Source organism: Gorilla gorilla, chromosome 15 (genome assembly GCF_029281585.2).
Source record: "Gorilla gorilla gorilla isolate KB3781 chromosome 15, NHGRI_mGorGor1-v2.1_pri, whole genome shotgun sequence".
NCBI lineage: Eukaryota > Metazoa > Chordata > Mammalia > Primates > Hominidae > Gorilla > Gorilla gorilla.
In genome coordinates this window covers 87,884,590-87,912,314 of record NC_073239.2, presented here as the reverse complement: position 1 = coordinate 87,912,314, position 27,725 = coordinate 87,884,590, and the positions used below count along the sequence as shown (strand labels likewise).

At 34.7% G+C, this 27,725-nt stretch overlaps 1 protein-coding gene across 10 annotated transcripts in view; it reads right to left on the bottom strand.

Annotated features, from left to right (window-relative positions):
- Positions 1-27,725, bottom strand: part of PCNX1 (pecanex 1) — a 207,376-nt gene that overhangs the window by 83,485 nt on the left and 96,166 nt on the right. For 5 of the 10 annotated variants that reach the window (XM_031001771.3, XM_063697936.1, XM_031001772.3 and 2 more), the window contains 8 exons: positions 22,525-22,615; positions 20,694-20,751; positions 19,044-19,261; positions 13,089-13,242; positions 9,034-9,066; positions 5,975-6,146; positions 5,381-5,491; positions 3,472-3,563 (listed from right to left, as the gene is read on the bottom strand). In XM_031001771.3, coding sequence (XP_030857631.1) covers positions 3,472-3,563; positions 5,381-5,491; positions 5,975-6,146; positions 9,034-9,066; positions 13,089-13,242; positions 19,044-19,261; positions 20,694-20,751; positions 22,525-22,615 — 929 coding nt within the window. The remainder of the gene's footprint in view (positions 1-3,471; positions 3,564-5,380; positions 5,492-5,974; positions 6,147-9,033; positions 9,067-13,088; positions 13,243-19,043; positions 19,262-20,693; positions 20,752-22,524; positions 22,616-27,725) is intronic. The other 5 variants (XM_031001775.3, XM_063697937.1, XM_031001773.3 and 2 more) reach the window with 2 other exon arrangements.

Sequence of the window (27,725 nt, the reverse complement as noted above, 5' to 3'; positions counted from 1 at the left end):
GGAGAAAACAAAAGATATGAAGGAAGAGCATTTACACAGTGATAATAAAGCAAACACATCAGGTATATGAGGGAGACAAGAGAGGCTACATGTGTACTGCAGGCTGGGGTGAGAGAAAGTAAGTCAAGCCTCTGGGAGACCCTCTCTTGAGCGACCTGCTTTCTCAGCATGAGGAAACTTTCTCTCTCTCTCTCTCTCTTCTTCTTCTTTGTCTACTAATCTTTCCACTCTTAAACCCACTCCTTGTGTGTGTCCGTGTCTTGAATTCTTTCTTGGCATGAGACAATGAACCACAGTGCCTAGAAAGAGCCATGAAGTTTGCCTTTGAGGAGTTCCGCCTGTGGTACCAGTTTGCTCTGTCCCTGATGGCTGCTGGAAAATCTGCTCGTGCTGTGAAAGTGCTGAAACAGTGTGTCTACCTGAAGCCAGACGATGCCACCATCCCTCTCCTCGCTGCCAAGCTATGCATGGGCTCCCTGCACTGGTAGGAAGAGGCTGAGAAGTTTCCCAAAAATGTCGTTGATGTGAGAGAGAAAACATCAGAGTTCAAGGCCAAAGGCCACTTAGCTCTGGGGCTCATGTACAGACGTGAGCAGGACCTGCTGACGGTGAGAGACGTCCCACCCACAGAGCTGTTGAGCTGCAGAGCTGGGCTGCCTAAGTCTACTGTGCAGGATTAGACTGAGTCCCCTTCTGTCTCAGGAGGTTGTTGAAGTTGGGGCATTCTTGTGTGCTGTCCTGTGGGGCCCTAGGTGCTGCTGTCCTCTTTGTTTGGTCTGATGGGAGAATCGGAGGGCAGGAAGGAAGGTCCTGTGCCAGGGCTTCTGGACCTTGTTTTCAGGTGCATTATGCTGTTGGTGCACTGGGCACCTTGCTGGACTTTGAGGGATGATTTGCCCACTCAGCCTTGCACCTGCACACCTGTCCCAGCACTTGGCCTGGGGTCCCCCACGCCAAGTGCTAGGAAGGGATGTTGGATTTGAGGTATAAGAATGTAGATGAGTCAGGGTCAGACACTTCCAGGGAGCTTCCCTTGACTGGTCAGGAAATGCCCCTTCTCCATTTGCATATTTGCACATTTGCACATTTTAATTCGCAGATATGTACATGTGCAGTGTAGCAGCTCACCAGACACCCAGGGCTCTTGGGCACAGTGATTTTTGGGTGTGCTTAGAGTTTTGGTGGAAGGGCTTCTGAATAAGAAAAAAGTCTTGTATACTTGGTGAAGTTTTCAGTGATGTTTGCAGAAAGTTTAAATTGACAACCTTTTTCTGAACTGTTACTATTCTTTAATAATGTTGTTAAACATAACACAAATGTAAAAAAAAGAAATCTCAGAAACAAATGGATAACTTAATGAATTTGAATTAGTATAAGGCTAAATATCCTTATAACCATCATCCTGCTCAGGACCTCATTTATGATGATGAGGGAAGGGATATGGGAGACAAAAGCCATAAATTCCTGGACGTAAGCAGGGAATTTGGCTTTGAGCTGCTTAATGGCCAAGGGAAATTTTTAAAATAACACTGGTTATATGGGGAAAAAACAAAAAGCCAAAACCAAAATGCATTCTAGATTTCTTGGGAAAACAAACAAGAACTGGCTGTCATCAAGATTTAAAAGAAACATCTTGATTGAGTCTTTACAGAAGGGACACTAAACAAAGCATTGAAGGACATCAACATTACAGCCCCATGATAAAGGGACCGCCGTTTTCTTACACACACCCTTGGAAGGTGCCTCCGTGCAAATGGCAGGCATAATACTGAAGGGAAACGTGGGCAAGGAAACCCTAGAGGTGGCCAGACAGCCTGGTCCAAACATGCAGCTCTCGGATGGTTTAACCTAATCTAGGGACGTAAACTAGAATACTCTGAGGAATAAATGGACCACATGCATTCTAAACCAGCTTCTAAAAAAAAAGAAAGAAAGAAAGAAAGTCAAGCCTCCAACTTTCATAAAGGGCAGTCCACAGGTTCTGCTGAAGCTGTCAGAAAATGTAAGAAGCAGAAATGAAAGGTAGATCTATACAGGTAAATGCCAAAAAGAATCAGTTAAAAATAGTAAGTATGAGGAAGGTTAGGAGATTGCTGTTCTTGCTATAAGTCTTGTAAAACTATTTGACACTGTGATATATGAATGTACAACTCTGATAAAAATTAAAACTAAAAAAACCAAAAGACGTCCAGCACAACGACTTTGGAAAACTGTTAATTCCATTTCTAGGTATTTACCCAAGAGAAATGAATACACATGTCCACAAAAAGACTTGCAAGATGATGTTCACAGCAGGCTTATTCATAATATTCCTCAACTAGAAACAACTCAAATGAGCATCTCTAACATAGCAGGTAAACTGTGATATAGTCATACAATGTGGGTAAGAAGAAATTAAAACTAAATGATCTAGCCTTTGCTTACCTTTCTAGCCTTAGAGGAATGACCTTAGATGTCATCTTTCCTCATGTACCCAAACCTCCAGAAATTCCTAATCATTTGCCATTTCCTCTACACAACACATTTTCTTTACAAGTCCATGGGTCTTCATTTCTTGTTTCAATTAGCTAATGTCTATTTGATCTTCAAAATCTGGTTATATCACCTTCCTGGAAAATTGTCTTTAATCCCTTTTGGCAGAATAAAGTAGTCTTAATTTGTACACCCACAGAACTGTTTTCATAACCTTCGTTACACTGTACTGAACATGTTGGCTGGCTTGTTAATCATAGCTAACCTACAAGCTCCTTCAAAGCAGAAAATGGTTTAGCATAGTACCTGGTACACATAAATGCTCTATAAATGCTACTTAAATGAGGCAAGGAAGGATCTGCGAGTCACTTGTCATAGTCCTTTCAACCCTACCATTCTCTGATTGTCTTGCACTAGTCGCCAAACAAAAAACAAAAATAAACCACAAGTATGCATGAGGAGCTGAAAGCTGTCTACAAAAATTTTTAAATTTTTATGTTTACAACTTGTTGACAATCTTTTAAAGGAAAGTTCATAAGGCTCATCCAGATCTTCTAACCCAATAATGACGTTAAATTTCAGTATATTACTTTTTATTAGCATGTATCTTAAATTGCAGTCCTTGAACTTGTTTTTATAAGTTTAAAAAAACTAATACGAAAAGTAGTTAAATTCTTAACTAGAATTTTAAAATTGATTTCATATTCTGTAATTACTATGCCTACCCTTATACCAGATGAGCCTAGTTTTCAATAATCTGTTTCTAATATTAACCTACGACTACTGCAGGAAAAATAATTTTCTTTTAGTAATGGTTAACTATTCAACTACTTTCAAATTCAAAGTAGTTGAGAATGAGAATAATGTTTAACATATGAAGACCATGAAAATTAATGCTAAGCGATACCAGGGGAAGAAATCATTATTAGTTGATGTTAAAACAACCTTCATATAGAAATATAGCCTTAAAGACAAAACATACTATAATTTATTGCTCACCTTTAAAGCCCCATAACATAATCCATACAATAAGGCTACTGCAACAATGCTACAGATAAAACTGTAAAGTGCTGCAAGCAGGCTTGTAGTGGCTAGACAGGAAAAGGAAAAGGTAAGAAATATTTTATAAAAATATATGAAAATAATTAAAAGGTCACTGAAAAGCATTTAAAATACTATAATGTCAACTATCATTAAATATCTACTAATCTGAATTTCAAAAATTCAGTTACTTCATTATTTCTTTCAAAAAGATTTTGACATGACAGAGATTTGCTATCCTGAGTCTTTGTTACGAGATAAAATATGTTCATCTTGGAAGTAATAAACATTTATATGTAGCAAGAAAAAATTTTATCTATATTATGCTTCAAGAATGTATCTTATATTAACAAAAAATGTGGAAAAATGAAGTTTTCAGAGGCCTGAACAGGAACTGGAGATATATTAAGTGTTCACTGAAAAACATTTATCTATGTAAACAGAACCTGTGTTACCCCCAGAAGTAAATCTGTATGCCCATGTGTTAATTTTCAGAAAAAAAGTGTAGATCTAATTGCTAACAATAACAACAACAAAATAGATACTTTAGATCTAATAACAGATACTTTAGACACTGTAGCTCTAATTGCTAACAATAGCAACAACAACGAAATAGATAATTACTAATACTCCAATGGGAGTTATTAGTAATAAGGAATAGGGGATGGCTAAGATATCTAGACTTTATTTTTAAAACATGGGTAACAGATTTTCTTTAATAGTAATTTAATAATAATCAAAAAAATCTACAGAAATAATTCCTTATGAGATATCAGAAACCTAATACCTTGCATAAGTTTGTAAATTATAGTATGACAAAAGCCCATTATCATAAATTACCTACACTAAGCCCTCCCCATAGTATTTACGGTAATATAACACCAGTAATAGTCCCTAAATATTCAAACTGTCTTCTACCCATTAAGCCATGCTGATTGATGAAACCAGTTCTGTCTTAATTCATACCCCTTCAAAAAATTTTCAAAACATTAAAAATTCTCTAGTATGATATACAGCAACATAGCAAAAACTCAGTTTCTATTTAAAATGAAAGCCATAATATTGACATTTTATCAGCAGAGAGGATTTCAATGCATATGCTTGGAAAATAAATAAGGCCCGAAAATGTGAAACGTGTAGAGAAATGAACTATAAAGTTACAGTAATTTCTTTCCCTTTCATTTTCTCTAGTTGCAAACTCATCTTTCAGTAAAATTTTAAATGGTTAAACTAAATAATGGTATATTTTAACCATGGTGTATGCTGATATAATTATTTTCAAGTTCTACAAACCATTATCTATTCCAGGGTAATATGGAAATAGATTTTCTAAGTGTATCAATTCATAGCCACATATTCTACTCAAAGAACAGAGACAGTTCTTAAAAACTTATTTATTACTAAAATACTTTTAGATTCTGGTTTTGGTGTTACCATTCTAAGGATAAAACAAGGCTCTGAAACCAAATATGAAGACCTACTAAATGCACATACTGGTTTAAAATCCAAATATAATGCTATGTATCAAACCTCAATCTACTCAGGATAGATGATCTTTTATGAATACCTCTTAAGTATATGTAGGTTCCATGTAAATTCACTATAACTTTTAGTTGCAGACATTATTTTATAACTTCTTACACATCTGCTTCATTATACCTGGCTCTTTCTCTAAAGTAGCAGACTTGACTATTTTTTCCTATCCACAAATTAATTGCTTCTCAGTCTTCAATTACTTAATGTCTTTTTTTTTTTCTAATTTCAAGCCTGAAGTGAAAACTGGAAAAGCATTTTAATGGTCAGTTTATTACTTCATGATCTATAAAGGTAATCCTGTAATCTATAATTTTTATAAAGAAGTACTCACCATTACCACCAAAAATATGAATATCCAATTGTTCACAAAGGTACATTACAAATGTATTCACCTGAGGCAGGAGACCAATGAAAAACACTATTGGGAAACAGAGTGTAAACACTATAAAAAGAAAGAAAAGTATATTTTAAAATATTATACTGTATCCATTCTTGTGTCCACTGAGAGGTCATAATTTTTAAAAATCCCAAATTAACATAAACTACTAAGCAATTTTTAAAAGACAGTATTTTAAATGATACCTCTCAACATAATTGCTTGGGTAGTAAATAACCTCTTTTCAATCATAAACAATACTTTTTAAAGTTATTTCAACCATTTTCACATAATAGAAACCTAAGATAACAAAACCAAAAAAATCTTCTCCATTATATCTACTCCAAGAACAAAATAATTACTATAATATTTGTTCATCATTAGCTTTATTCACTCATAATAGTCCTATCATTTTGTTCCTCAGAGCAGATAATAACAGTAAAATAAGCTTATTAAAAACTAAAGCTGTATAATTGATATATATATCAGTAAAATGTTGATATACAAATAAATTAATTTTAAGATTAGAGATACTTTAAGAGGACTCACCTATAACTAAATCCCTGGCTGATATAAACACCAGTGGATTGGTGAAAGTTATTCCATATAATTTGAACTTGGTTGCAGTCAGGTTTCTGCTACCATAATCCAAGAGCCAAATAAGACCGCAACATATGCAGAAATAAACTGGTCTACTGTAGGCAATGATACGATTATGACCCTGAAAATGATATTTTTAAAAAGTCAGTTTGGTTAATTTTAAGAGTCACAAATAACTACTGATATCACTGATGGCTTTATTCTAAGGATTCAAACTTTTTCCATATGGAAGCCAGATTGCTGACAATCACAGAAAGGATTAACAAATATAGAAAGGAGGAAGAATAACAGAATGAACTCCAAGATACTGGACTGAAACAGAAATATCAGTGTGAAATTTTGTGTTTTTTATTGTTTGTTTGTTTTTTTGAGACAGGGTCTCACTCTGTCGCCCAGACTGGAATGCAGTAGAGTGCTCACAGCTCACTGTAGCCTCAGCCTCCTGAGCTCAAGTGATCCTCCCGCCTCAGCCTTCCAAGTAGCTGGGACTACAGGCGCACATCGCTGCGCCTGTTTAATTTTTTTAGAGATGGAGTTTCACCATGTTGCCCAGGCTGGTCTCAAACTCCTGGTCTCAAGTGATCTGCCCACATTGGGCTCCCACAGTCTCATTATTTTTAATATGCATATAAATAGATATAAATGGGTAATATATATGTATATACATGTGTGTATATATGTACATACATACATATACTTCCTAGCTTTATCCACTAAGAGGACCTAGATGCAATGAGATTCTAGCAATAATGATTACTAGCAACTAGATCTTACTTTATAAATACCATTACCTACCAAAAAAGGTGGGGGGGCTCCATAGAGAAAAGACTGGTTTCTGGCTACAACAGGGAAAGTATAAGATGACCCCGGAACATATTGTTGTGACAAAAAGGTAGAAAGTACTTAAAGAATGACAGAGATATGTCAAAAGGACACAGAAAGCTGCGTGATGGACTCCCAATGGCTAAATCAGGGACAATTTGAGCATCAAAATAAATACTACTAGTAACATTATAGTCCATTGAATAAAATCATCCATTTACCCACACCAATACATACCTACATATATAAGAAGGGAAAGCTCTTCCTTATAGTATTAATAAATAGTCAACTAATAAATGTAGAAGGAATGACGGGATGAGAAAAATCACCATTTGGCAACCAATAAATGATAACTGAATCAGGCAAGAAACATCAGTAGATACTAAAACAATCAGATAGAAATTTATGGAGAAGGACACATATACAGTCTCAAGGTATCTCTCTATGAGGTATTTATTTATTTATTTTAAGTATTTATTATCTGTAAGAGAAAAACAGTAACATTACAGTAGAGTAATGGTTCTTAAGGAAGTGGGAGGGGGTTTTGCTCCCCAGTGCACATATGTGAATATCTGGACACATTTCTGTTGTCACAACTGGGGAAGTGGTGCTACCAGCATCTTGTAGGTAGAGGATGCCAAACATCCTACAATGCATTGGACAGCATTCTGCACCCTCAAGTAAAGAATTAGCTGGCCAAAATGTTAATACTGCAGAAATTTCAGACACCTTGCAGACAATACCCTTAACCAGAAGATCAAAATTAACATCACTAGTAACAGGATAAATTAGTATGTGCTTCCTAATATGATGCACTTTTGCAGTATTCCTACTTTAAAAAGCACGGCCTTATCAAATCAGAAACATCATCAGCACCATAAGACAGGGTGAAAAATAAAAAAAAAATTTTTTTAAAGAAAAAACATCAGACAAACTCAAATTGAGGGATGGTCTATAAAATAACTGGCCTATATCTATCAAAAATTTCAATATCATGAAAGATAGTTCTGAAGAATTGCTCCAGATTAAAGGAGATTTAAGAGACTAAACATAATCAGGGACTTTCTATTGCCAATGAAGACAATGGGCAAAACCTATTTGAATAAGATCTATATATTAGAAGACAGCATTGTACCAATGTTAATGTTCTAATTTTGATAATTATCTTGAATTAACTAACATAAAGGAATATCTTTGTTTCTAAGAAACACACTGAGATATTTAGAGATAAAGGGGCATCATGTCAGCTAGCAGAGAGAAAGAAGGAAAAATGATCATGTGCTAGAAAGGGATTAAGCAAATATCATAAATGTTAACATGGGGATCTGGATGAATAGTATCTGAAATTCTTTGTACTGCCCTTGCAACTTTAAGTTTGAAATTACGTCAAAATAAAAAGTTAAAAAGCAATGTTTCCATATATCATTACACTTCAAAAATATTCTTACAAAACAGTAAACATAATCAGTCAAAAAAAAAACCACACTTGCCTCTTTGCTTTATTTTGCTCATCCATTCCCATTATTCATTATTCCAGTGAAAGGATTAAAAAAATTATATTCAAGGAAAAAAATCATAAACTATTCTTGAAGTCTATTTTTGAACTACTTTAAATACAATATCCTCTGTTCTATTAAAACCTCAATTTACATCTAAAACTGGATCCCATTTCACAATAAATAGTGCTAGGCAGATAATATTTTTGTCTAAAGTCACGAAGTGAATAACAAAGTTTTTATTCAATGGTCTTAACACCAGACTCATGTTTTACTTCTTTATTCTTGCTCCTAATGGTTACTCAAGTGAAATAATATAAAGTTTTTCCTACTTCAAAATTCTATTTTCAATACCTATTCATAAGCTATTATTCAAAATGTATTAAACACAAATAATCATGAGTTTATAAGAACCATGTCTACTCCCTGAAACAGACTATCAAAAAGTGAATTATTATGCTCATTTTCAACCAAGATTTAGAGTCCACAAGTACAATGTCATTTTATTTCAAGCTAACAAAACACCTATATTTCTAGTAGTGTGTCAAAACATAGATGAGGAAAATAATAACACAAATTTTAGTTCAGTCTGATGCATTCCAAACAAAACAAAAAAACAAAAAACAAACCACAATTATTATGATAAATGTTAAGGACCTATAATGTACAGCCATATTAAGAGTGACTTACATGTCTGGGAGAAGAAGAATCTGGTTGTACACTCTAAAAATGAAACAGAAAGACAAATTACACTCCTGAAGTCTTGCTAATTTTACAACCAACTTTCAAAATGCCTGAAATGAACGATTTTAAGTAAATATTCCACAACCACAAAATGACCTATATTAATAATTCTGTTCCAGAGATGAAACATCAGCTCCAGATGCCAGTGTCACTGTGATATTAAAAACATATCAAATCTTTCCTGATGAGAGTCAGGAAATAAGATTATTATGTATTTATTTGTATCTATCTTAAAGTTTCTGCAATAGCATATGATAGACAGAGCCATCTTACTGTTTGGCTTATTGCTATATACAAGTGCAGTTAAGGTATACTAAATACAAGTATAGTATTTCTCACAGGACATCATTCATTCAGGAAATATACAATAATAGGGGTTCACTTATAACAACAATTCTAGTTCTGCCCATAAATTCCAAGCTTACTAAATAATTCAATGGTATTTGTAATAAAGATATTATCTGCATTTTCATATCAAAATAATCAAATAAGTTAAGCTGTATCCTTTTAAGAGATTTTATTAACTTCCCATAAAAATGTTCAGAAGGTATTATGCAGCTACTTCCCTACTCATGACTTTTCTCCCAAGTTTCAGTTCATTTCCAATGGCATACCATACAATTTCACTAGGATTGTCTATCACCACCCTACCATTCGATACTGGGCCAAGCTCACTGAGTTTGGCATTTGGCCCTTGGCTAGATTTGACTCCAGATAACCTTTAAACTCTTTTAACCACAACACCTATCTTCTAAGTGCTTCTGTTCTTGTCTTTCTTATCCCTGTTTATGACATTATTATTCTTCTAGTCAACTAGTTGCAAAAATCTGTCACCTTTTACCTTTTCCATATTTAACCACATTAACCTGAAAGCAGTGGACAAAATTAATTGGACCATGGAGACACTAGAGCCACAAAATGAATTTAAATGATTTAAGGCACTAAAGGTATAGTGCAAGACTGACAACCAGTAATTTTAATATACAATCATTAAATGTCATCAAAGGGACTGGGTTACTTGTTATTAGGGATCAAGGAGGAAGGAGCAGCGACTCAAAGATTTTTAGCAGGTATATCACTGCCAAAAGCAAAGATATTGGGAAAGAAAAATTAACCAGGAGATAATTAATTTGCTATTTTTAAAATGTCTGTTAGATACGTAGGACTAAAGCTTGCAAAAGAGGTGAAGACTTTGAGATATAAATCTGGAAATAACTCATATACAAAGGCAACAAATAAAGTAATAAAAAAGGATGACTTCACTGGAAAGGAACTGTAAACCGAGAAGATAACCACATAAGTCCTAGAGAATTCTCATAAATTAAGCAGTTGAAAGGACAAAGAGGGATCAACAAAGGAAAAGAGAGTCATCTGAAAAGTGAAAGAAACATGAGGGTGGTATAAAGTCATGATCAAAAATGAGGAGAATATCAAAATGGAAGAGTATACATAGGTATTAAATGATGTAGCATTCATAAAGCATGGAGACTTAAGAAAAGCAATTTAGCAATTAGAATGATCATTAGCAACCACAAAGACTATAATTTCAGTACTGCAATGAGGAAAGTATGGATGGGTCTTAAAGAAATAAAGCAGATGACCTAGGTGGCTTACTCCACATGTCTAGCTATAAATGGAGAGAGAAAGAAAGGATGGACAGCTGTTAGTAAAAAGAGAACTATGTCAATGGTTTTCCAGCTGTGGGAGGGCTTCTCTTCAAGGAGAACTACAAACCACTGCTAAGGAAATAAGAGAGGACACAAACAAATGGAAAAACATTCCATGCTCATGGATAGGAAGAATCAATATTGTGAAAATGGCCATACTGCCCAAAGTAATTCACAGATTCAATGCAATCCCTAGCAAGCTACCACTGACTTTCTTACAGAATTAGAAAAAACTACTTTAAATTTCATATGGAACCAAAAAAGAGCCCATATAGCCAAGACAATCCTAAGCAAAAAAAATAAAGCTGGAGGCATCACGCTACCTGACTTCAAACTCTACTACAAGGCTACAGTAATCAAAACAGCATGGTACTGGTACCAAAACAGATATAAAGACCAATGGAACAGAACAGAGGCCTCAGAAATAACACCACACATCTACAACCACCTGATCTTTGACAAACCTGACAAAAACAAGCAAAGGGGAAAGGATTCCCTATTTAATAAATGGTGTTGGGAAAACTGGCTAGCCATATGCAGAAAACTGAAACTGGACCCCTTCCTTACACCTTATACAAAAATTAACTCAAGATGGATTAAAGACTTAAATGTAAGACCTAAAACCATAAAAACTCTAGAAGAAAACCTAGGCAATACCATTCAGGACATAGGCATGGCCAAAGACTTCATGACTAAAACACCAAAAGCAATGGCAACAAAAGCCAAAATAGACAAATGGGATCTAATTAAACTAAAGAGCTTCTGTACAGCAAAAGAAACTATTTCAGAGTGAAGAGGCAACCTACAGAATGGGAGAAAATTTTTGCAATCTATCCATCTGACGTACGGCTAATATCCAGAATCTACAAGGAACTTAAATTTACAAGAAAAAAACAAACAACCCCATCCAAAAGTGGGTGAAGGATATGAACAGACACTTCTCAAAAGACATTTATGTGGCTGACAAACATGAAAAAAAGCTCATCATTAATGGTCATTAGAGAAATGCAAATCAAAACCACAATGAGATACCATCTCAAGCCAGTTAGAACAGCAATCATTAAAGTCAGGAAACAACAGATGCTGGAGAGGATGTGGAGAAATGGGAACGCTTTTACACTGTTGGTGGGACTGTAAACTAGTTCAACCATAGTGAAAGACAGTGTGGCGATTCCTCAAGGATCTAGAACCAGAAATACCATTTGACCTAGCAATCCCATTACTGGGTATATACCCAAAGGATTATAAATCATTCTACTATAAAGACACATGCACACGTATGTTTATTGCAGCACTGTTCACAATAGCAAAGACTTGGAACCAACCCAAATGCCCATCAATGATAGACTGGATAAAGAAAATGTGGCACATATACAACATGGAATACTATGCAGCCATAAAAAAGGATGAGTTCATGTCCTTTGTGGGGACATGGATGAAGCTGGAAACCATCATTCTCAGAAAACTAACACAAGAACAGAAAACCAAACACCGCATGTTCTGACTCATAAGTGGGAGTTGAACAATGAGAACATATGGACACAAGGAGGGGAACACAAGGAGGGGGCCTGTCAGGGGGCGGAGGGTAGGGGAGGGATAGCATTAGGAGAAATACCTAATGTAGATGACGGGTTGATGGGTGCCCCTAACCACCATGGCATGTGTATACCTATGTAATAAATCTGCACATTCTGCACATGTATCCCAGAACTTAAAGTATAATAATAAAAAAAAACTACCACTATTAAAAAAAAAAAGAATGCAAGTTCTTATTTTAACAAATACAGTTTTCTTTTAGGCCAGGCGCGGTGGCTCATGCCTGTAATCCCAGTACTTTGGGAAGCCAAGGCAGGCGGATCACGAGGTCAGGGGTTTGAGACCAGCCTGACCAACATGGTGAAACCCCGTCTCTACTAAAAATACGAAAATTAGCCAGCCATGGTGGCATGCGCCTGTAATCCCAGCTACTCAGGAGGCTGAGGCAGGAGAATCACTTGAACCTGGGAGGCGATGGTTGCAGTGAGCCAGATAGCATCATTGCACTGCACCCTGGGCAACAGAGCAAGACTCCATCTCCAAAAAACAAAATAAAACAAACAAAACAAATACAGTTTTCTTTTAATACAAAAAACTTGTTTTTAGGAAGTGCTAATTTACATACAATTATTTTTAAGGTTTATATCCCCCTTTTGCTCTCTACACAATCTTATGTAAACATCCAAGAAAAGTAAGCCTAAAAATAATTATCTTACTATAATTCAGTAATTGCTACGAAATCCTCTGCCTTTTAACACAAATATAATTCCGTAGCATGAAAAGAAGAGATGCTGGTACCTTAAGCAGTGAGTATTGACAGCTGGCTATGACGAGGCAGAACTGGAAGACCCAGATATCTCTGAAGAATCCTTGTATGAGAAGAATAGATCCCAAAAAGGCCACGAGAATAGCCAGGATGACAGCTAACACATTTTCCAGGATCTCACGATTTCTACGGATAGAAAAACTTATGGGTAAGTATATGATAAGTATAAGAAATTAACCAAATGGAAAAAAGGGAAGGGAAGACATAAATATGAAGTTCATAGTATGCCAAGATGTCTTTTTGGTACTGAGTTTGAACAAGGTTTTAGATCATACTGAAAACAAACTAGTTTCATGTGGACATAACATGAATTCTTATATACAAATAAAACATGCTACGGTGAATTGTGGAGTTTCAATTACATAATATAGTTTTAAATTTCTATTTTAAAAATGTTACTCTCCTTAATATCTGCTTTTCTATTCTATTTGTTGCAAAATAGTTAACCAACTTGGATGGCAAATAAAATACGTATACAAAGAATCACATTATGTTTAAAAAACAAAATCTCAAAATAGTTTCTAGAAAATTAAATTTAAAACATTTGTTATATGGCAAAATAGTAACAAAATTCTGGCACTAATTGATTTCGCTTCCCCCATCTCTCAGTCATCTGAAAGAATTAGAAAACTCACTTACTAGAATTACTTAAATATGGGCTCTTACATATCTTGAAACTAAAGGTAGTGACAAACACCTCTATCTGCTTCTATCAAAGTTGCTAAGACAATTCTATATTTATTAAATTGACATTGTAAGAGAAACAATATGATGCTCAAGATATACATATATATATCAATGAAGATTATTTTTATTTCATACACACACATGAATCTATCTCATTACTTCTTGGGAAAATTTTATTCACAAAATCTTATACAAATACATCCTTTAGTATTTCCCTAAAATACTTCTAAATCATATTTTTAAAGACTATTAAAAATGAAAAAATGCTCAGTACATCTCATACATACAGAAAGCAGGACACAAAACCATGGGCATAGGAGGATATAAGTTCTGCTATTAAAAAATTAAACATATAGGTTAAAAAAGACAACATACCAAAAATGATATTACTAATAATGCTTCTCTCCATGGAAGAATTATGGTTTGCCTCTGTCTTCAAAACTTTGTACATATTTAAATTTTCTACAATAGGTAAGGAATTACTTTTATAATCATAAACTTAACAAATATATTAACCCAATTCCATATTTATCACAATCAACTGGGCCTAAAAATAAAATTCATAAACATCTTTGTACTTAATACATTTAATAGTTCTACCAGATAAAAAAGTTCAATAGTATTTCCAAACCAATAAATTACTGGCATTTCCATTTGATTTTAGGTGGTAGTTATGCAATTTCAGATTTGCTAAATCCAATGACCTCTTTTCAATCCTGGGCCTGCCTGAATAGTGCCTCCCTTGTCATTGAACATGTCTTGTCTTTGGATTTTTAAGGATTTTCAATTTTGATGAGTCCAAAGTATCAAATTTTGTTTTAATGATCTTGTTTTTGGCATCAGAGCTAAGTAATTTTGCCTAATCCAAGTTCATAAAACTTTTCTCCTGTTTTCTTTTTTTTCTAGAAGTTTTGTTTTAGGTTTCACATTTAAGCCTATGATACATTTTCATAATATGGCACAAGGTAAGGCTACAAGTTATTTTTGTTTTTGAAATGGGTTCTTGCTATGTTGCCCAGGCTGGCCTCAAACAATCCTCTCACCTCAGCCTCCTAAGCACACACCTCTGCGTCCATCTCTGTTTTTTTGCATATGGAAATCCAATTGTTCCACCACCATTTGTTGAAAAGGCTATCCTTTCTCCATTTCATTCATTTGAATATTATTTTGATGCCATCTGGGCCTAGAGTTTTCTTTGTGGGAAAGTTTCTAAACTACAATTTCCACTTATTTAATAGATGTAAGACAATTAAGGTCATGTACTTCTTTCAGAATGAAATTTCATAATTTATCTTTCAAGAAATTTGTCCATTTGTCCAATGTTGAACTTATTTGCATATAGCTGCTCATATCATTCTCTAATTATCCTTTTAATACCTGGAGAGTCTGTAGTGATATCATAACTCACATTCTTGATGTTGGTAATCTACGTCTTTCCTCTTCTTTTGTTTTTTTCTGATCAGGCTGGCTAAAGGTTTAGCCTTTAGCTATTTGTATCAATTGATACAATTGATGTTCTCAAACTTTTCATTTCCTTGATTTTCTTTATTATTTCTCTGTTTCCTCATTGAATTGTTTTGTTCCTTACTACTACCTTTCTTTTGTTTACTTGGGCTTATGTGCTCTTGTTCTTCTAGCAAGTGGAAGGTGAAGTCACTGATTTGAGACCTTTCTTTTTCTAATATAGGTGTTTAGTGCTATAAATTTTCCTAAGTACTGCAAGTTAGTGGCATTCCCAAAATTCAGATATGGTGTGTTTTCACTTTCACTTAGCCCAAAATACTAATTTCTCTCTTGACATCTTCTCTAATCCATGGGTTATTTAGAAGTGTTTAGTTTCCAAATATTTGGGAATTTTCCAAGGTTCTATTTGTTATTAATTTATCATTTAATTCACTATGTATGATTGGATAGTGGACCTTTTAAAATTTAATAACTCTTGTATTACGGCTCAAAATGTGATCTATCTTAGTAAATGTTCTGTGAGCACTTAGAAAAATGTATATTCTCTTGTTATGGATGCAGTGTTCCATAAATGCAACCACTTTAGGTTGGTTGCTAATACTGTTCAAGTTCACAACATCCTCACTGATTTTCTAAATAATTATTCTATCCATTATTTAAAGAGAAGTGCTGAAATCACCTATAACTGTGATTTGTCTATTTCTCCACTTCTATTAGCTTTTGCTTTATGAATTCTGAAGCTCTGTTTCAGGTGTACAAACATTTAGGACTGTTAAATCCTGTGGATTAATTGACTCCTTATCACTATGAAATGGGCTTCTTTATCCTTGGTATATTCTTTGTTCTGAAGTCTACTTTATCTGACTTTAATACAGCCAGTACAATAAGCTTTTTGTTAATGTTAGCATGGTATATCTTTTTCCATCTTTTAACCTATTTGTTTTTATTTTATTTTGCTAGAAACTGGGTCTACGTTGCCCAGGCTGCTTTCGAAAACTGGGCCTCAAGAGATCCTCCCACCTCAGACTCCCAAAGTGCTGAGATCACAGGCATGAGCCACCACACTGTCTTCTGTTTTTATATTTAAAGTACCTTCCTTGCAGGCAGCTTGGAGTTGAGTGTTGTTCTTTTTTATCTAATCTGCCAATTTCTGACTTCTTCTGACTCTATCATCTTGTCATGTGTTTCCTATTTGTCTCATCTATTCTTTGATCTTTTCCCACCTTATTGATTAACAGTAATTTTTATAATCCATCTTATCTCCTTTTTGACATATTAGCTACAACTCTTTTGTTATTTTAGTGATTGCCTTACAGTAGATTTTGGTAAGAATTTTTAAAAATATGTTTGTAGAGACAGAGCCTCACTAGGTTGCCAAGGCTGGCCTCAAACTCCTAGGCTCAAGTGATCCTCCTGCCTCTGCCTCCCAAAGTGCTGGGATTACCACGGCGTCCAGCCTAGGATTTACAATACACATTTATGACAGTCTACCTTCAAGTGATGATATATCACTTCACCATATAAGAAACTTACAATAGTATGCTTTTATTTGTCCCCTCTGCCTTTATGCTATTATCATAAATTTTACTTTTACATGTTATAAACCACACAAAGCACTGTTATTTTCATTTAAACAGTTATCTCTTAAAGAGATTTAATTAATAAGAAAAAATATTTTACATTTATCCATATAGTGACTTACCATTTCCATTTATCTTTGTTCCTTTGGGTAGACTTATATTTCCATCTGAGATCACTTTCCTTCTGCCTGAAAGACATCCTCCAACAATTTTTGTACTGTGGGTCTGCTCATAAGAATTCTTCCCATTTTTTTCTGATCTGAAGATGTCTTTATTTCACTTTGGTTTTTAAAAGGTATTTTTGCTATGTATAGAATTGTAGGTTGACAGGGTTTTTTTCTTTTCAGTACTTTAAAGATGCTCCTCTATTGTCTTTTCACTTCGTTATTTCCAACAATAAAAAGGATGTCTTCCTTATCCTTGCTCTTCTTTTTTTCTTTTGCAATTTTAATTTTATCACTGGTTTTGAGCAGTTGTGTGCCTTGGTGTAGTTTTATTCAAGCATTTTATGCTTGAGGTTCACTGGGCTTCCTGAATGTATATTCATAGTTTTCATCAAATTTGGAAAGTTCTCCACCCTTATTTCTTCAAAATCTTTTGTCTCCTTATTTCTTCAAAATCTTTTGTCTCCTTGTTTCCTCTTGTAGTTGTCCCACAGCTTTCTCTCATTTTGTTTTTATATTCTTTTCACTGGGGACAGTGGACTCTTCTGTTTCATTCTGGATAGTTTCCATTATTATGCCTTCAAGTGAGTTCAATAATCTTTTCTTCTACAAGGTGCAATCTACCATTAATCCCATCCAGTATATTTTTCATCTCAGGGATTATAGTTTTCAACACTCTAAGTTTGATTTGGGACTTTTAAAAGTATCTTCTATGTCCGTAGTTAACTTTTTAAACATAGGGAAAGCAGTTATAACTGTTTTAATGTCCTTGTCTGCTAATTCTAATATCTATTTAAGCTACAGTTTGGTCTCAACTGATTATTCTTGTTATAGGTCTTTTTCTCACTTCTTTGCACACTTGGTCATCTTTGACTGAATGCTAGACACTGTGAATCTTAACTTGTTGGGTGCTGGGTATTTCTGGATTTCCATAAATCTTCTTAGACTTTATATTACTTGGAAACAGTTTGATCCCTTCAGGTCTTGGTTTTATGACTTGTTAGGTGGGTGTGAAGTAGTGCTCCTGCTAGGGGTAATTATTCCCCACTTTTAAAGATCTTCCTGAGTATTCTACACAAGGCACCATAAAATATGAACCATAAATGTCTCCAATCTGGCTGGTAGGGACATGTACTATTCCCAGTGCTGTGTGATTGCCAGGAACTGTTCCTCTGTTCCTTTTCACATGGTTCTTTCCCTGGCCTCAAATAGTTTCCTCACATACAGGAACATATCCATACTCTGCCAAACAGTCAAGGTGACTCAATGCAGATCTCTAAGGTTCTCTCTCTAAGCAGCTCTCTCCTCTCTGACAGTCTGTCCTGTGGGCTCTAACTGCCATAGCCTCCCTGGAATCTCAGTTCTATCTCCTTAACTCAGGAAGTTGGCTGGACTCTACTTCAGTTCTCCCTCCCTGTCTTGCAGCCTAGAAACTCTCTCAAAGCATTAAGCTGGGGCAATAGGAGGGCCCATGTTATTTGTTGTCATCTCTGAGGAATCACTGTCCATTTTTCCTCATCTCCAATGTCTTGAAAACCACTGTTTCATGTACTTTGTCTATTTTTGGTTGTTTCACATGAGATGATAAATCCAATCCTGTTACTCCATGTTGACTGGAAACAGCTGTTGGTCACCAAGTTTGTGCTTGCCATTAAGATAGTAGTGTTAAGAAACAGGGAAACAGAAGTTTCCTCTTATAACTGTTATATAGAACTTTGCATCATATTACCTATAACTTAAAGATCATCAAAACTCATATTCTTTGGCTTTTGAGTAGCAGTTGTATGAGCCTCACTGATTAACAAAAATAATTTCTTTGTAAAAGATATTGAAGTTGCAACCAAAACATTTGTAATGGATTTAAGATAGTCACTGTTTAGAAACCCATTACCTTAAGTTTTATCTCCAGAGGACAAAACCAGAAAACATTTCCCAACATGATAACCAGGTAAAAACCTCAGTGGGTAATTAAAGACACTTCATCTTAAAAATAAAATCCACACGTATCATTAATATCACACTATAATCTCACCTATCAAACAGGGCCAAAAGTGTGAGTCTGTCAAAGTTAATGCCAATCCACAGCTGGGGTAGGATCCAAAAGCGATAATAGTGTTTAACCTTTTGGGCAGCTTCTTCTGTTGGGCCGTAAGTAGCTGCCAAGTCAGGGCTTAGATCAATGTCCTGTTGCTCCAACAAATCTGTATCAATGGTCAATAGTCTATTCAATCGAATCTGTGGGAGAGAGAGCTAAAAGAAAGTCAGCATTGAAAGGCTTAAAATATCTTCAATATTTATTTAATATGTTTATTCAAAATAAAATATCTTCATAATTCAACAGTTACTCAGTTAGCTTATCAGTTATCTAAGCCCTTTAATTTTCTTCTCTCATACACTTTTTTTTTTTTTTTTTGAGACAGAGTCTTGTCTGAAGTACAGTGGTGCAATCTCGGCTCACTGCAACCTCTGCCTCCCCGGTTCAAGCGATTCTCTGCCTCAGCCTCCCAAGCAGCTGGGATTACAGGCATCTGCCACCATGCCCGGCTAATTTTTTTTTCTATTTTTTGTAGAGATGGGATTTTACCATCTTGGCCAGGCTGGTCTTGAACTCCTGACCTCGTGATCCACCCGCCTCGGCCTCTCAAAGTGCTGGGATTACAGGCATGAGCCACCACGCCCAGCCTACTCTTTATGAATACGTTATGATTACCAGAAACTATAGAAGGTGACAATAGGAAGTGAACTAAAACAAAGTTAATTAATCAATAAACCTATTGTAAATAATTGACTAGAAAAGTGTTTAAAATCTTAAGATTTTTCTCAGGGAATGCTTAAGAAAAAATCTTAAGATTTTATAACTGTATCGCTAGCTAATCTACTAAAACCACTTACTGTGAATCATTAGTGGCTTCTCTTCTCACATTTATAGTCTTTTCTCCTTAAGCTCTGAACCTCATTATCAGTGTTAAATCTGAGCTCCACTGCATTGGATCTGATGGCAGCAACTCTCATTTCTTCCCATAGTCTCTTATCATTGTTGTTACTATATTTCCAAACCCCTCACCCGTTTGTTTGTTTGTTTGTTTGTTTGTTTTGGCAAGCTGCTCACCTGAGGCTATACAAATTACTATACTATACTTAACTTCAACTCATCCATCCATCAGTTTACCAGTTTTCTTTTCCTCAGAAAGCATCAAAAGTTGACTGTATTTGGCACAGTACTAGGCAGCATTTTGCTATCTCAAGGTTCCCATACCATTTAAAAGTAGAAAACAATAAAACAATCATCTTCCCATGTTTGCTTTCCTATGCAGTTTCCAGGAATACACTATAGCCAAAAAGTAGGGAGGGTTTTACTTTTCAAACACATATCTGGGTATAGCTGAGAAAATTTACTTCCTATATACAACACAGCCATTTCTATCTCTAAGCATTGACAAATACTTTCCAAAATACTTTTTAAAATACTCTATGCCAGGGTTTCTTAACCTTGTACTTTTGTTTCTTATCAAAGGACTTAGAAAAAGAGAGCCACTTGAGGACAGCAAAGTGATTTTGCCATAGTTTTCAAAAAATTTTTGTGTAACTTCATCAATTTTTATGGCTTTTATAGCTATCTATATAAATACATATTTCAGATTTAATCTGAAAATTTATCATGTAAAAATAAAGAAAAACCTACCACATCATGTGGATAAAATCGAACTGAGGTAGAACTGGATACATGAGAATCTGTGTCACTAAAATAAAATAAAAAATAGGGAACAAACAGTTTGTCAAACAGAAAGAAAAATATATCCTTTTACATTCAGATGAGATTCACATATCTTCACTTTTCCATGTTAACTTCAAAATGCAAAATAGCATTTTCCTAGAGTTGTGATAAGCACATAGACTCTGGGTCAGTGACTACATTCAAATCTCTTCCACTGAATGAGATCTTGGACAAGTTACCTACCCTCTTCATACTTCCGTTTCCTCTTCAGTAACATATGACAATAGTATCTGTATCACAAGGTTCTTGTGAAAGTGTTTAAATCAGATAATGCAAAGAAAGCAATAAACATATTGCCAGGAACCAGTAAAGACACAATAAACTTAAGCTATAATGTAATAACCTACAACATAAGTCAGTTTCCACAGTTCAGTCATGTTTGGATTTCAAAACTTGAGGCTTTACCACATTTATAGTGTAAGGAATTGTTCTCTTGAACTACATTAAACATGGTAACAGCATTTCTATCCCTCCCTCCTCCTACTGTTTCCGTTGTTACAGAATCAGGGTAACAGTACAATTTAATAATTTTTTGAGAGGGTGAATTCTGAAACTAGACCAAAGGAGCTTAAAGAGCATGGTTATCTGTATGTTCTACTTTTCCAGCATGTGGAGCTAAATGACTGCAAGATTTTATTGCTTTAAATGGTCCCTCAAAACAAAAAAATAAGTAAACAGCCCACAGATGTCTAACATTTAAACAGATGTGATCCATCATTAAACAGAAGTCCTAAAATAAGAATCAGTAACTCTTGAGGGGAAAGAAAACTAATTAAGAATAGGCTTCAAAGTGCAATTTGAATAAATAAGCAATAAGATCAAAATTTTAGAAAACAAAAATGTTAACACCTTCTAAAAATATAATTGATGTTATATGATCAAGATTTCTAATTTATTTGCTCTTCTCCTGACTTCATTATCTTACAAATTCCTTCAGATGGGGGGAAAAAAGAAGCTAAAGGTAACATATGAGACATATTTTAAGAAATACTTCCTTAAAGCCAGTAAAAGAAATTTTAAACAAAATGAAAGTTGATTATTTAAAAAGGTACTTGACCAAACACTTAGAAGGAAATAAAATTTTAAAATTACATAAAGAAAGAGAACCAATAGGTTTGAACTTAGTTACGTAAGAACTTACATGAAGAGTAAGTCCTGATTAGCTTTTATACATTATACAATATATAGAGAAAATGAAATTTACAATTAAATTTGACACTGAGGGAAAACACTGTGCCACTGTAAGATCTTCAGGATATCTTGATTTAGTTTTTAAAACACAGAATAGCTTTTGTTATAAAAACAATACTTTCTTTTTTCCATAGCAAAAAAAATTCTACCTTAAGTTTTTAGAAACAAATGCACTATGACAAATTATTAGAGTAAATATAAAGATGTTTTCAAAATAACTTTTATATCTGACCTGGTGATTACAATTAACAACATACTGTATACTTGAAAATCACTAAGAGAGTAGATTTAAGTGTCCTCACCACAAACAAGATTATAAGTATGTGAGGTAATACATGTTAATTTTAGCTCAATTAAGCCAATGTATATGATATTTCAAAACATCAGGTTGTATGCCATAAATATTTATGATTTTTATTTGTCAATTAACAACATTAAACAAATTATAAAAAACAAAAAAATTAACTTTTATAGTTCTAGGCTTAAAAACATTAAATATGGCAAACATATGAAAGTACACACACTCCTAATATGACTTCACACATACCAGATATTGGATGCTCTTCTTGCTGCTGGTTCAAAATTCACAAGTGACATATCACAGCCACCAGTCTCATACAGCGTAGAAGAGAACTTACCTAGCAAATAAATGATTATTTTAAAAAGCCATTAGAATACTCAGAATTTTTCCTTCACGATATACTAAATTTCATAAGTTTCTACATCTTAATACACCATAACCTTTAAAAAAATATTTTTAAAACAATGATCTGCATGTAATTCAGCAAGATGTGAGTTGAAAAGGAACGTTGGACAGTAAGGTAAAACATCAACATACATAATCAGGTATTAAAAGGAAGGGACTTAAGTCAGCTTTGCAATACCAATCTCTTTTTTCTTTTTCCCACTGCACATTCTCTATTCAGGTGATCATATGAATGAATTTAATGTTTAAAAATCACCTGACAACTACTTGCAGGGGGTGAGTACCCATTTGCAAAGCTTCTTAAATTTGGAATAGCTCAAACTACAAGCCCACAAAATCATGTGACTGCATTCTGAGCTGTGTTTCTTAAGAAAAGTGTCCAAGTGTATCTAAGAAAGGTCAGTGAATGGAAAGAGCTAGTATTGTTGGTGATAATTAAATTATATTATTTAATGAACATTATTTGTTGTATGTTTCTACCACAAGAGCGCTATGAAAAATTTAGAAACAGCAATTGCTACAGCCAAATATCACTATGAAACTGATAAAAGGTTTAGAAATCATATTGGTTGCAAATGTTGCAAATGAATAAAGATTTTTTGAATTCTCTTAAGATGAACTTTATAATATAAAATGATTTCTAATAATGAAATTTTAAAACTCTACATACTGCCTGAGATGTATTCTTCCCCTTTGAGGATCTATGGTAGCCATATCGGTGATGAAAAGGGAGCATAAATTAATTAATATAAATTTCCACGAAGGCAATGAAATGAGGTATACAACTCTGCAACCATTTGGTCTAGTCCAGGTTGCTTTTTGAGCATTTATGAGGTTTTTATTAGCTGGAATTAAAGAGGTTAAAAACAGGAATCCTTTTTTTTTTTTTTTTTTTTTTTGAGACGGAGTCTCGCTCTGTCACCCAGGCTGGAGTGCAGTGGCGCAATCTCGGCTCACTGCAAGCTCCGCCTCCCGGGTTCACACCATTCTCCTGCCTCAGCCTCCCGAATAGCTGGGACTACAGGCGCCCGCCACCACGCCTGGCTAATTTTTCGTATTTTTAGTAGAGACAGGTTTTCACCGTGTTAGCCAGGATGGTCTTGATCTCCTGACCTCATGATCCACCTGCCTCAGCCTCCCAAAGTACTAGGATTACAGGCGTGAGCCACTGTGCCCGGCCAAAACAGGAATCTTAAAGGTCAATGTTGACTTGGTGGTAAGGCTAAAAGTCAGATTTTCCCATGCCTACAATGCAGAGTGTGCAATAAGGGCTTTTTATTTAAGTGAAATACTTGAAAAAATGCGAATAAAAGGACTCCATAATGTACTAATATGACTAAGAGTTTACAGAACATCTCAAGCATTACTTCATTCTTTAAAACGACTAGAACCAGGAGAAAAATAACAATTTGAATTATTTGAGTACATTCTATGGATCATAAAAGTTATGCTGTTTTCTGTAGCCACATTTTTTTTTTTGTCTAATAATATACTCCTGAGATAAGTTAGGGAAAAAAAGGTTTTCTGTGAAATGCTCAGGTCATTTGCTGTCTTTTTTCAAGGTTATTCAGCATGTAAATTATTTAAGACACTCCCCACCCCCATCTTTTAGTCATAAGTCATTCATCCTTAGCACCTCTAATAGAAACTGGATTAATGAGCTAAAATGAAATGATACAAGCCGTCAACTTGGCTACTTCATAGATGTATCACTGAAAGTTTTTTTTAAAGTGGTAGGGTGAATTACAGAAGTTGCTACCGAAAAAAAAATTAAAAATACTGGCTCACTTAAAATTAAAAAAATTTTAATTGCAGTTTTTAATGCTCTGTTCTGTATTCATTTATTGGATAATCAATGATTAGTGCTGCTATCATAATTAAACTTAGATTAAGAGAAAAAAGAAATATCTGCTCAAAATCATGGATTACATAAATGCAGAATTATTGTTAACTACATTAAATGACTAAATCATGGATTACCAAAGAGCAAAGAGGGCTTGGTTACTGCATATGAAACTCAGTAAGAACAGAATGCATAAATGTATTGTCATAACATAATTTATACATATTTTAGAAATAAGTTAATTCTGTATTCAATAGAACTTAAATTGTTGTAGTATTTCTCAGCATTTAAGCTTTCCAAAGGATTTTTATTAATATATAAGTTCTGTTCTTGGTATATTAAAAATAATATGTATCTGTAACAAAATCAACTAAAGATATTATCTTTGTAATTTTCAAATGAAACAGTAAAAGAATATGATGTCATTATACTACCATGTTGTCTTTTATGTATAAATATCTAATATTAAATTTACATAGAAATAGTTGCATTTTAAATAAACATAAAGAATGCAAAAAAAAAAGCTTTTCTAAACAGACAGTTGGAAAAATTGAGTAGTTCTATTACTACCTAAATTTACAACTCTGAATGATTCTATCCAAATTACTAACAAGTAATAAAATCTAAAAATGTAAGCAGAAGCATAAATATGTCTAAAAGAGAGGCTATGATTTTAACAGAAGTACATGACTTCAACAGTGCTTTTCTTTTTTTCCTTAAGAGGCTTTTGTCTATTAAGCTTCAGAAGCATGTTTAGGTTCTTAAAAATACGCATGGCATTTGTCAGAACAAACTAACATTGTAATAAGGCCTCACGGTGTAGTCCCAACTTCACTCCAAAAGAACAAGTCTGTGTACTTTAGAAGTACCAAATTTTACTCTGAAGATAAACACACCAGAAAAAGAAATTACTAAATGTAATTTAATGTGCTAATGTATCCTACTGAAGGCAGCTTAAAAAATAACCAACCAGAAATAAATATATATTACTATCGGTTTATAAAGATTACGTTAAATTTGTACAAGTTTTCTTGGCATACACAGCAATTTTACTATTTCTTTTGAGATTAAAACCATCATATTTAAACTTTAGATCTGAAGTAAAATATGCCATTACAATACCCCTATTTTAATATTATTCTGCATTAAGAAAAATACTTCAATACTAATTTTTTCTAATAAACAGAGTAGAAAGCAGAGCAAAGAAATATGTCCTTCTCACATGAATTTGGATTATAAACTAAGCCATCTCATCATGATTCAACTGTGACCAATTAATTATACCTGATAGAATGCCTCTGTCATGACTTAAGGAGGAAAAAAAATCAGTTTCTAACAAAATAAACACGATTAGAAACTGGAATTTCAGACTTGTAAAAATTATACTGGCCAAGGGACTGCATCTCTAAAGACACATACACAAAAAGCTGATATGCCAGGTGCAGTAGCTCATGCCAGTAAATCTCAGCATTTTGGGAGGCAAAGTGGGAGGATTGCTTGAGCCCAGGAGTTCAAGACAAGCCCAGGCAACATAGTGAGACCTCATCTCTACACACACACACACACACTAGCTGGGTGTGGTGGCATGTGCCCATGGACCTAGCTACTTGGGAGGTTGAGGTAGGAGGATCACTTAAGCCTAGGAGGTTGCGGCTGCAGTGAACTGTGTTCATGCCACCGCCCTCCAGCCTGGGCAAGAGAGTGAGACCCTGTCTCAAAAAAAAAAAAAAAGTTAAGATACCTAGTATTTCTTAGCAGTCTTATTGAATACTCAATAGTGACTGTTATTGTTCATAAAATTTGTTAATTACACACAACCATTCTTTTGAAGTAATATTTCAAAGTAACAACTATAGGTCAATGAATAAGTGATGAGCAACAGGAAGATGAGTAAAACTGGATACTCACTTAACACCAAGGATACTTGAAGCATTTGCCTAGAGCCATGAATGGTGCAGCAGGCAAATTCTGATAAACATTCACAAGACACTGATAAAAGACATGGGAAATGAATGGGATTCTCTAACTTACCCTATCAGTAAAAATCCTCACCATACAAAACGAAGTTGAGTACATCAAGAATTTTAAGAATAGTACTCACCTAAGAAACTCCAATTGCATTCCCCCCCACCTTTTTTTTTTTGAGACAGAGACTCACTCTGTCACCCAGGCTGGAGTGCAATGGCACAATCATAGCTCACTGCAATCTCAAACTCCTAGGTTCCAGTGATCCTCCCACCTCAGCTTCCTGAGTAGCTGGGGCTGCAGGCACATGCCACAGTGCCTGGCTTACTTTTTAAAACTTTTTTGTAGAGATGGGGGTCTTGCTATGCTGCCCAGGCTGGTCTCGAATTCCTGGGCTTAAGTGATACCTCCTGCCTCAGCCTCCCAACGTGCTGAAATTACAGGTGTTAGCCACTGCGCCCAGCCTGTTGCATTCTTGACATCACTCATTTTTCTAAAGTTACCTATATGTATCTTGGAAGGAGGTGGTTACTAGAACAACATATCATCCATAGCGTTTTTCTAATCTTCCAAGTACCAACAACAAAAGAGGTCTCTTAAATTTCTTGGATAATTTTCTTCTTTAACCACCTACCTCCCCAACCTTCCCTTCATTCTGTGTCCTCCAAGCCTGATGCACTGTCTACACTGACTTCTCTTTTTTTAAGTATTACTCATAGGGCAGAGAGGGGCTATAAGAACAAAGAGAGATGTATGGGCAGTAAATGTATAAAGTGAGTTTTTAAAAGACATTTGGGGGAACATATACATTCTATATGACTGAAGTACTCAATAATAGAAATGTTATTCAAGAAATAATCTGATGGAGATAGCATTGTGTTCATAATGCAATCTCAATGAATATATTATACTTTTAAAGAGAAGGCCTTTAAGATCAATTCTAATTTCTTGGATAGCACCCCCCTTATGATCATAAGTGGTGACTCAGTTTTTACCCACACAGAAATTACTCACTATATTGCTGCTTACTGGTTAATGCAACGGTCCCCACCCTTTCTGGCATAAGGGACCAGTTCCATGGAAGATAATTTTCCTATGGATCCAGGGGATTGGAGGACAGTTTCAGGATGAAACTGTTCTACCTCAGATCATCAGGCACTGGATTCTCATAAGGAGTGGGCAACCTAGATCCCTCGCATGTGCAGTTTACAATAGGGTTCATGCTCCTGTGAAA